This window comes from Exophiala spinifera (assembly GCF_000836115.1).
Source record: "Exophiala spinifera strain CBS 89968 unplaced genomic scaffold supercont1.4, whole genome shotgun sequence".
Lineage (NCBI taxonomy): Eukaryota > Fungi > Ascomycota > Eurotiomycetes > Chaetothyriales > Herpotrichiellaceae > Exophiala > Exophiala spinifera.
In genome coordinates this window covers 551040-561935 of record NW_015622516.1, presented here as the reverse complement: position 1 = coordinate 561935, position 10896 = coordinate 551040, and the positions used below count along the sequence as shown (strand labels likewise).

The window sequence follows — 10896 nt, the reverse complement described above, 5'->3', positions numbered from 1 at the left end:
GTTCTTAATCAAGGGAGAAACGAAAGGGGACCTATTATGGTGTAATCACCCAGCCTGGTCGCCTGGCTGAACGGACAGCGATTTGGCATCGTCCCGATTCCTCTTTGACAAATCCGGACATGGAGAACGAAGCTGCGGTCAGCACAGCCCTTTGTGAGACTCGCTGGCCGCGTGCTTCTTTGGGCCTAGCGTCACTCCGCACTAGCCGTAGTGGCCTAACGTTGCGGCTAAGAGGTCATGGCCGCATCTCGGGCCAATCAATATACCTGGCTCTTGCCCTTGGTCTTTCCTTTATTAGTCTAGCGTCGTGCTAAATACGTACAGTGCGTGCTGATTAACTCGCTGCGCGAAAATAGCAAAGCAGACAAATCCCGCTCCTCATTCCAACCTGAGCCTGATAATCGCCCTCGTCGTATTGTACACATTCGCCTCCGCTCGACCTGCATGAGCCACGCGAGCACAAGAGGTACCAGGCTTCCGATCCTAAATCCTGACCGCCGCCTTCTGCCCTTCTACGGCGGACACCTCGTTCCTCAATGGCGGAGGTAGAGCATGGTTTATTCCCGTCCTGGCGGAGCGTCCAGGAATAATGCACAGCTGCTGACTACCATACGAGGTTGGCACATACAGTAAGCACAGAAGGACCAAGGTACACCATACATATATACCCCCTCGTCCTTCGTTCCAATACCTCCATACTCTCATTCACACAACCACAAGCAACAAGCAACAAACAAACAAATCAATCTTTTCCTTTTCCTTTTCCTTATTTCATTTTTTCCTAGAGTTATTGCACGCTCTTTAGCAACCAACATCAACAAACTTAATACGACGACTATTACTTCACTCACCACCTAAATCCAACTATTTGACTTCAATCACCAACCAGTCCAATCCAACAACCAAAAATGCATTCCGCTTCATTCGTCGTCGCTGCTTTTGCCGCCGCCGTCTATGCGTCTCCCATGGGCCCTCCTTCCGGGAGTGGTAACTACAACGGCAGTGCTCCCGGTGGCGGCCAAGGCTACCCAAGTTCTACGGCCAGCTACACGACGGGCCTGCTAGGCAACCCGACCGCGGCGCCCAACCCTGTCCCGACCAGCGGGGTCATCGCCGAGCTCCTCACTGCCGACAACACGGTCGTGCGGTTCATGGACATCCAGAAGGAGATCGCAGCAGGCGACATCAGCCTCAAGTTCGACTTCAACCCGGCCGCCAACCCGGCCATCACGGCCAAGGCCGGCGAGGGCGGACAGGTCGACCTGGCGTCGCGCGCCAACTTCCCGATCCTGACGGGCCAGGGCATCTCGGCGGCCGGCATCTTCTTCGAGCCCTGCGGGCTCAACACCCCTCACGTGCACCCGCGCGCGGCCGAGTTCCTGACGGTCGCGACCGACAGCAACATCTTCACGGGCTTCGTGCTCGAGAACGGCCTGACGTCCGAGTTCAACACGACTCTCACGCAGTTCCAGGGCACCGTCTTCCCCCAGGGCAGCATCCACTTCCAACAGAACCTGGACTGCTACCCCGCGGTGGCCATTGCGGGCCTCAACTCCGAGGACCCTGGCGCCAGCTCCGTCGCCCAGAACTTCATCCTCAGCGTGGACGAGGGCATTGTCGACGCCACCCTCGGCTTCCCCAAGCAGATTGACGGCTCCAACTTTGCCCAGTTCAAGAAGAACATCCTCCCCCCTCTCGCCAAGGGTGTCGAGGAGTGCTTGATCAGATGCCATATCCCTTACTGAGCAAACCGCTGACACGCGGGCATTATGAACAGCAAGCACCTCGTTCTGAATGCTACGGGGGTTTCTTTGGGGTTCTTTCTTCTTGCATAGCGACCGGGTTTAAAAATTTAGAACATATGGGAGGGGGGTCACACATTCCTTTACAATTGCATAGCGCGGGTCATTGTTTGTGATGAATGCAGGAGGTTTCCTGGTTCGAGTGGACGCAAAGCAACGGTACTATTGGAATGTGATGTATATAACGAGTCTTTTGGCTCTTGGATGATTGGATACGATTGAATACACACTCATTTTTATATCCACAATACTTTTAACATTTACATGCTTCCACGTCCTTCATCGGTCTGGACGCTTGATGTCTTTGAGGTGTTGCTCATTCCACTCTAATCGTGCCATTCGCATCGCTCGGCAACAGTGGTAGGTGACTTGGACAAGGTACAAGTTGCCAAGTCAGTAGCTGTGCAAGGCTGAATGCTCACTGGGCCCCCGCCTTAGCCTGGGTATCCGAGGTAACAGGGGTGTACGGAGATGTAAGCAAGGAGGGCGCCGTCTTCAAAAAGGAAGAGCAGATATGAGGACCAAAGGGCATGAGCCGTGGCAGTTCGCAACACTGACTGAGGTCAGCCCAAGTATCGGAACGCCCCGCACAGATGTCGAACGCGGATGCTCAATTCCGGCTTAGTCCCGAGAAAAGGCAACGGCCCTCGCGCTTTGGGAAGGCACATGCTTAAGTGGGGTTGTGCGCGCGGTGGCCGAAGACCGGGGCGAGGGCCATGATTGACCGGAGGTCGCATGCGGAACAGACACCCAGGGGTTCAGATCGCCGAGGGTCAGTCAAACCCTTGACAAGCTAGGGCATTTTGCTTGGTTTGTGTAGTGATGGTCATTCGTGCAGCAGAGTTGACGGGTCTACTTGAGTCCTACTAGCTTCATACAGACGACCAACCAACTGCGGTGTGTGTGCAGAGTGGATGCTGGGCTTTTTACATGCCGACGTATACCTTACAGTACATACCATCACATCCGATCACAATGAGGGTTGGCTTAGCGCCAGACCTGGGTGAGAACTGGCGACACGCAGAGACACAAATGCCACGGGTTTCCTCCAGAGACAGAGCTTGCAAGCTTGCATCCATTCCACCCTCTTTACTCTAGTGGTCAGCTTCTGGATGAGAATGTTTACCCTCAATGCTTGACTGTTCGTCCGATAAGGAGGCGAAACAGCACATCTTTTAGGCGCTGAGGTTATCTCTCAGAAGGACGGATCATATTGCGGGTTTTCGGTGATGCTGCTTGCCTGGGGTAGACCAGATTGGTTAAAACGACTCCAAGGCTGAATGTTGGGAAATCCCCCTGTTTTCCCAATATTCAGCCTTGGCGGTGATCGTGTTCTCATGCACCTTCGTTGTTGCACGATACATGATGCATGATGCATGATGCACCTCTCAGGCTTGTCATCCTGACTTCTGGCTCACGCACAGGGTATCCACTTTCTGGTTTCAGGGGACCTGGATTCACGCTCTCCAGGCGAGGGTACCGCATCCACCCACTTTGGCCTAATTGTCGGCAAGGGTGGAGAGAGTGTGCCGGCTACTAGGATATGGTTCGCGAGCGACAAGCGTTGGTGCGAGGCTAGTCCACCAGATCGGTTCAGGCCGCACGGTCGCAAGGACGGCTGATCTCGAGCACGGAAAATCTCTGCAGCTAGTGTGCGTTTTGCCGTAGAACCCCACTGGGTCAAAGGGCATCTTTAGCGCCTCAGAGTGTACTTGAGCATCGCACCACATGCTGTAGTCTCTTCAAGTGTACTTCGGGAGCCGGTGTATACCACACCATTTCAGCATAGTGGGCGTTGGATGCGATGCCAGGCACGCGCAGAGCTGGCGGGAAGCCCGACCAGTGTGAGAACTGGCAACACGCGTAGACATAAAAGCCCATGGGTTTCCTCCAGAGCCAGGGATTGCAGCTTGCTTTGATTTTATTCTATCCTCGCAATCGTGCAGAATACATTAGAAGTAAATACGCCTCGAAACCCATTGTCTTTGCAGCAAGACAAAGCCTTTTTCGTGCAATGGCTCCTCAACCGGACACCACGAATTCCAAGCCGTCGATGGACAGACCATACACCGGCCTTCTCGCAATGAACGGTATGTTTCGCCACCGCTATGCCTGGACTATACTGAGTCAGCGACCTAGGCAGTTTCGGAGACATGTTCTGGAAGAGCTGCGACACCTGGCAATACTTGTCGATTGCCTCCAACTGCGGAAGTGGAACCGACAACGAGGCAAACAAGCTCATTGATCAGCAAAGTGGTGAAGACATGGAAAAGGATAAGCAGGACCAGAAGCAGGCTTAAGACAAGGATGTGCCATAAGGCTACAGCAAAATAGTCTCAAGGGTGATTCGGTATAATAGAATTATAGTGGGATATGGATAGGTCCTTTCTGCAGGAAATGGATCATCAACGTTTCAGACTCGAGTCCGACAAAAGGGAACTCAGCCGAGAGCTAAGGCTTTAGGGACAACTAGTTGCTACTAATGCGGCAACTCCTTAAATGACACTCTCCATTCTCTCTGATGACGAGCCTTGTGAGGGCTGCCTACCTGAGGTATCTGTAGAATCTGTCCTCAACCTCACCCTCAGAGCCATTTGCAAAGCTCCGGGATCAATACCAGTATCCAACAAGAATGTTGCCTGATCTGTGAACAAGTGTGGCTAGCATTGTACCGACGTCCGAGCTTTGTTTGGGCCACGTGGACTTTGACTCGACTTGACGTACATCCATCTGGTACTTCGCCATTTCCCCTAACCTCTCTTCTTTCCAAATATCTTCTCACCACTGTCCCTCTCTTGCAACGCCTCGATACCGTCTCCTACGAAAACATCATGGTTGTACCAGGTGGGATAACAAACCACGCTGCCCTCCGCACTAGCTAATGCCTACCGCAGTCCCAAAGTTGCTCCCTGTCACAGGAACATTCGCTCCAGGTCTGTTTAGGAAGCAGGTGGCGTCGACTTGTGTCGCTGACTAGGACGCAGCATTCGTCGTGTACTATGTCTTGCTCAATCTCCGCGTCACTGTCCTTCGCTTCTCAGAGAGGACGTCCCTAGGCGACAATTCGAAGACTGCTGATGGTGAAGGAAAGACCGCGAATACAGGCCCTTGCAATCTTCTTGTCGCATGCCGTGCTCAGAGCAACTTTGCAGACAATGTGCCGTTTGCATTGCTCGCGGCAGCCTTCGCCGAGTTGAATGGAGCAAACCGTCGGGTTTTGACCGGATCTTTGGCAGCTCTCCTCTTCTTCCGAATTATTCACGTTGAGTTTGGACTCAAGAATCCAAACGCCCTCGGCTTGGGGCGAAAGGTGGGATATCTGGGAACACTTGGTTTCCTGACTGGTATGAGCTCATACGCTGCGTATCTGGCCAAGAGCTACTGGGGCTTCTAAGCCAGCAAGAACATGCCACCGGAGCGACTACAGCATGTGGATGGAATGGCCATTTGTACATATTTCGACCGATACGACAGAGTTCCCGAAGGCTACCTACCCCTGCACAGATAGGAAAGCACGTTTGAGATTACATCTGCATGATCTCGGAAACAGCTCCCGGCTCTTCTGCCTCCTGCTCAATTCCCTGACTTCTTTACATTCATTCCATCTTCATGATCATGCATTAATTCTGATGGCCTATCCGCAGCACTTTCTGGCGGCTTCAAGGTCCAACGTCTCGCTACCACCACCTACAATCCGCTCCATATCCGAAACGCTTTCGTCCTCAACCCCTACCAAACCCTCTTCCGAGAAGCCAGAGGAAAGCCAAAAGTTGCCATATACCTTTACATGCACAGTCTGCTGGACCGAGCATGACCCGCCACCACACACATTCGGCCTGCAAAGTCGCATCGTCTGCGCGGATTGTTGGAGATGGATTCACAGCATCAGCATTTGCTGGCGCTGTGGAGAAATAGTCTACAGGAAGACTGATACTGTCAGCTTTGGGTGGTGCTGGTGGCACTGGGGGTGTTTCTCATGCCTCATATGCGGGGTGAGGCCTACATGGTCTAAAATGTATTTCGTCAAAGCTGAAAGCTGCAGTCACCATTACCGCCACCTCCATACCTTGATCGCGCTGGCGACCCTTACAAAAGAGGCATGACGGTACAGAGTCCTCCGGTCTGCCCTCGCTGCAGCGAACAACCCGAGTCTCTGGACAAGCTAGAACAGCATGTAAGAGCGTCGCAGTCGGAACCAGAGGTCATCAAAGCTCCAGCGAACGTCGTAAATGGACAGAACGCACTCATATCGCTGAGTCAGCCACTTGATTCTGAAGCCAACAAAGCTGGAGAGGTGTTGGAAAGTCCAATGTTAGTACCTCCTTAGTTGGGTCTGCTAGACACGAGACACGTGCCTAGCTATGGCGAGAAGGACAGTCTACGACGCCGACGACGATCAACGTTACCCGCGATCACTAAAGTACCAGCCCCTGTATCTATGTCTTCTCGACTTCCAGTAAATGAGGTCAAGTCAAGTCACATCAAGGAGGAACCGTTTTCGATTCTCCCGAAATCTGACAAGAGAGTGACTGTTGACGACACACCTCCAGTTTCGGGCCATGATGCTGTTCTTGACTCTGCCGAAGCAGATGCATTTACAGCGTGCAATGCAAACACCAAAACTCAGATAGCCATCGACCGTCGCTCTAGCGATCTAATGAGCACTTCGACCTCCCGGGACACTGCTAGCACAAATTCAAAGGAGGCGAAACCCACAGCTACTGAACTTAACTCGACCGTCAAGCGTGAAAACTCGGTCATCAAGCGGCGTCGGTCACCCCGCAAGCAATCTACAGTAGCGTCGACCATCGCAACAACTAAAGACAAGCCACCGGAACCCGGGTCTATGCAAGACACAGTTCCCACCAGAAGATCAATTGTGAAAGAGTTGGCAAACTTCTTCTCGAGTGGCACAAGTAAAACATAGAAGCAAGTCTCGTGTCGGATCAGATAGGACCGACTCGGGAGCCCAAGCTAAGGGTGATTCGGCCAGTAAACGGTCTCCAATGACATCCAAGAATGGTTGTGCGCGATGCAGTAAGACACAGTCAGAGTCGTGGATAAGGGAGAGCAAAAGAGCATCGGACTTGGCCGAAAATCATCCAGAGAAACGTGTGTCAGAATTGGAAGGCTGAGATGGCAACTCCAGGTCCATGGACGTGAGAGAGAAGGCTGGTCCATCTTGTCGACTGAAGTAGGTCTGAATTCAAGTTTGGCAATATATGCTCTTCCCCTACCACATACAGATCTTCTTTCGAGAAGCAGACAACCCTAGGCAAAAAAAAAGAAAGACCAACAGCTCGCTTGAGATAATCGCATCGCTCGCTCCGGTAATTAATTGTACACGCTTAATTAGACCCCACCTCTTTCTCTCCTCCGACACAATAATACCGTATAGGAGATCCTCCCATGTATACCCTAAGTCCATCCATATCCTATGTCCATATCCATGTCTTTGCGCAGGTGATGATGGATATCAAGTGATCAGTATCTCGCCATCAACCACACCCGTCTCTTCTCATCCCCAAACCCTCTCAACTTCTGCATCAAACTCTCTGCGGTGGCAAGGTAGTCGTCGACGGCTGCATATCCCAGACCGCGTCGGAGGATCTTGTCCCGGTCCAGCGCCCTCAGGCTCTTCTCCAGACTATCGGGCAGCTTGACGCTGATGCCGAGCTTCGCCCTCTCCTCTTCTCCTATCGCCGTCGGATCCCCGGTGCAATCCTTGTGCTCGAGCCTCATGTCCTGCCTCAGCCCGTGCAGGCCGGACGCGAGCAAGGCTGCCATGGAGAGATACGAGTTGCCGATGCCGTCGATCGTCTTGAGCTCGTAGTGGCCGGGCTCGCACTTGCGCATCGGCACCTCCTTGTTCTGGCTGCCCCAGCACACGTACTCGCCGCCGGCCCAGATGCCGGCCCCGACGCGCTGGTAGGATTCTTCAATCGGCAAAGTAAAGGCCAGTATCGCTGGGAGATGCTCCAGGACGCCGGCGAGGAACGGGCCTTCGCATCGCTCGAGCGTGCCGCCGGGCCCGTTGATGCTGAAGTGCGCGTGGTTCGCCGAGCCGCACGTGAAGGTGAACGGGCGCGGATAGCACGTGGCTTTGAGGTTGTGTTTCTTGGCGACGTTCCGAATCACGTCTTTCGCTTTGTACATTATGTCGACCGCCTTAACGGGCTCAAAGGCCGGCAGTGGGAACTCCCATTGGCCTGGGGCTGCTTCGGAATGGAACTGTGGCACGTGAATGTCCAGCTCGGCGAGCATTTCGACAATCTCCTCAATCATGGGTAACATGTCGAGTTGCTGGTAGGTCATGTTCGACCACGAGTGGACAAAGTGCAGGGGGGCAAAGTCTTTAAAGTCTGTTCTCTCTTCATTGTAGATCGGGCGCATGAAGATGACTTCGAGCTCAAACCCCATCAGGACGGAGATGTTGAACTCGGACTTCAGCGCCTCGCATTGGGACTGCAGGAGCCACCGCGGGCACCGGTCCCAATGGCTCAGACTGAGGTTATTATGATCTGGCTCGAGCATCCACCATGTCTGCACTGTCGCAGAGGGCGAAGAAATGCCCTTGTTGAGTGAGAGCGTGGAGAGGTCTGGAGTGAGGATGAATTGACCTGTCGCCGACACACCAGTGGCGCCGTTGTCGTCTTGGAGGAGACGTGAGAGTGCGGTTGTACAGGCAAGGTATTTGCCCGTAGCGAGGGACTTTCGAAACTGTTGTGTCGTAACCATCCGGTTGCGTAGTGTGCCTGTATAGTCGAGGTATTGATTCCAGATATACTTGACACTCGGGTTTGTTTGCAAGAAGGCATCAAAATGAGTCAAGTTCTGGGCCAACACGGCTGTTGCATTTTGGCCAGACGGTGCGCTGATGCTTGTGGAGCGGATGGCAAGATTTTGGTTCGTCGCCGTCAATGTTGCAGAATTCGAAGAGTATCCTGGACGAGCTGAAGGAATCCCGGGTGTTGCAACGGTGGTGCTTGCGGTTGATCGGAACGAGGGCGCTTTCGAGCCGCCATTGACCAACGTCCTCATGCTATCCACCGTCTCTCTTCCACAAGCTCTCAGGAGCTCGGGGAACTTGCGCTCCTCGTCCAATTTGTACAGTGTGTTGGAGTTCCAAAACATAATATCAACGGCAATTTCAATAGCCTGAGCCACGCTAACATCGCCAGCCGCGACATATGCCGTGAGCACTTTTTCCAGTGCTTCTCGGAAATGCTTGTTGGCTAGCCAGTATGTCTCGGGATAGAAATGCCCGTCGGTACTCCATAGGATCTTAGAGGCAGGGGTCAATTCCAAAGCCTGCCTTAAAACCGACTCTTCCCCATCTCTGGAGAGCATTGGGAAGACCTCTCCAATATCAAGCCAGGCATTAGAGAAATTGGCAGCCAAATAGCCTGCCTCTCTTGTGTAGGGGTAAGAGGAGTGGAGAATGACGAAGTCGACTTGGGGGAAGGCTTCAATAAGGGGTTGCATATAAGCCGGGTTTGCTTTTATGAGGTTGATGTCGTTGTCGCCAAGTCCAGTGTGGAATTGGAATGGCAGGTTCTCACCATCAGTGTCGACGAGCTTCTCGAGCACGTCACACACGGCGACCACCAAGAAATCGTTGACTTCCTTCTGCTCGATGCGATACTTTGAGTCGCGCACAGCTTTTTGTAAGAAGTGGTGGAAAGACTGCAATAGGACTGAGTCGGTCAATGACTGGTGTGGCCGAAAGTTTTTGCGGCTTTCCAGCCCGATATCCAGGCCGGTGCGGTAACAAATGACGGATTTAAAACCACGGACATCTGGGTCATTGGCCAGGGTTCGTATCTGGTTGCGAAAGACGGTGTTGAATCGGACCAGGAAGCTCTCGGTCTGGCTGATATCCCAGTCTGCATCCAGGCCCACCCTCATGAACCCGGCTGCATGCGCGAGATGTTCCAGAAGCTCCGCCGCAACAGCTTCGATACGTACAATTCTAGAGACCGTCGGAACGAACTGCCTGTGCCACTTGAAGGGATGTATAATCTCTGCCAAAAGCCCATCATCCATCAGGATCGCATGCGTTCCCTCGAAGCACCTCTTGATTAGACCTGGGTAGTCTCTCCGAACCCACTCATACCTGGCCGCCTTGACATCTTGTAGTGTCTCAGCGCACTCGTAGAACTCGGCCAGGTGCTTTATACCGCGGATGTGCGCGAGACTGGTCTGAACGTGGTCGGTCAGGGCATGACCCTGCGCCTCAGACGTGATGCTTTCAAATGGATATTCTGCGCTGCCAAAAGCATTGTCCTCAGTCAACATGTTATGTGCATGGTTGTCGATGATCGGAAACGTTTGGACAATCTCCTGCAGATCCTGAATGCCTGCACTCTCGAGCTCGCGCACTTGGTGCAGAGTAGGGTAAAGCTCTGACATTGGAGCCATGGCCGGCAGCAGAATTGTACAGAGAGGGCTTCAAGAACAGTATCTCAAGGAGGGGTCTCGGGGGGAAATCGCCTGTGCCCATGGTTATAAGTACGATGACAGGACAGCTCTTGAAGTCGCTTACCGAACTAGGGAGGAGAGAAGAGCAGCGACAAGCAGCGTGCTGAAAACAGAAGGCGAGAAAGATAGTTAGGCTTTCGATCTGGTGGGCAAGTCCGCATCCGAACTTTAGCTGTGCCTTCAGGTTGGGCGGACGAAGCAGGAAGAGGTCGAGACAGGTGAATCATGGAGAGGTGTGTTTCGTTGAGAGAAGGGGGATGATTGGAACAGTTGTTAAACGAGTTACAAAACGGGTCGAGGATTTGCAGTCGGTCGATTGTTGAGGACGAGGATCAATTGAGCAAGTGATCGACGGGGACGAGTACAGGGCAACTGGAGTTTCGCACCACCATTGGCATCAACGATCTGACATGGCGCTCTTTTGCTCTGTTTTTCGCTAGAGAAGGGCTCTTACTTGTGGAGTTTTAGTGACTGTGATGGAGTTGAAGTGAACCTGCACCACGGTGTGGTGTGCCTGACATGACTCTCACGATCTGCGACTCTCCATCAGCGCTCCACGAATACCTGGTGAAGGGCACGCTCGGAAGTTAGCACTCTGGGCGTGGGTGGGCGT

General features: G+C 53.1%; 5 protein-coding genes across 5 annotated transcripts; 4 read left to right on the top strand and 1 right to left on the bottom strand.

The window, feature by feature from the left end:
- Positions 1–908: 908 nt before the first annotated feature.
- Positions 909–1745, top strand: PV08_05390 (uncharacterized protein; the record flags this gene model as incomplete). Its single annotated transcript, XM_016379733.1, has 1 exon — positions 909–1745. One exon carries the CDS (start codon positions 909–911, stop codon positions 1743–1745), a length of 837 nt encoding a protein of 278 aa, XP_016235560.1.
- Positions 1746–3816: 2071 nt separating this feature from the next.
- Positions 3817–4102, top strand: PV08_05389 (uncharacterized protein; the record flags this gene model as incomplete). Its single annotated transcript, XM_016379732.1, has 2 exons — positions 3817–3892; positions 3942–4102. The coding sequence occupies 2 exons, from the start codon at positions 3817–3819 to the stop codon at positions 4100–4102; spliced, it is 237 nt and encodes a 78-aa protein (XP_016235559.1).
- Positions 4103–4633: 531 nt separating this feature from the next.
- On the top strand, positions 4634–5196 carry PV08_05388 (uncharacterized protein; the record flags this gene model as incomplete). The annotated part of the gene is made up of 3 exons (XM_016379731.1): positions 4634–4646; positions 4697–4735; positions 4787–5196. 3 exons carry the CDS (start codon positions 4634–4636, stop codon positions 5194–5196), a joined length of 462 nt encoding a protein of 153 aa, XP_016235558.1.
- Positions 5197–5901: 705 nt separating this feature from the next.
- On the top strand, positions 5902–6729 carry PV08_05387 (uncharacterized protein; the record flags this gene model as incomplete). The annotated part of the gene is made up of 2 exons (XM_016379730.1): positions 5902–6113; positions 6162–6729. The coding sequence occupies 2 exons, from the start codon at positions 5902–5904 to the stop codon at positions 6727–6729; spliced, it is 780 nt and encodes a 259-aa protein (XP_016235557.1).
- A 557-nt stretch (positions 6730–7286) lies between these two features.
- PV08_05386 (uncharacterized protein) lies at positions 7287–10223 on the bottom strand (the record flags this gene model as incomplete). The annotated part of the gene is made up of 1 exon (XM_016379729.1): positions 7287–10223. The coding sequence occupies one exon, from the start codon at positions 10221–10223 to the stop codon at positions 7287–7289; it is 2937 nt and encodes a 978-aa protein (XP_016235556.1).
- Between the last annotated feature and the right edge of the window lie 673 nt (positions 10224–10896).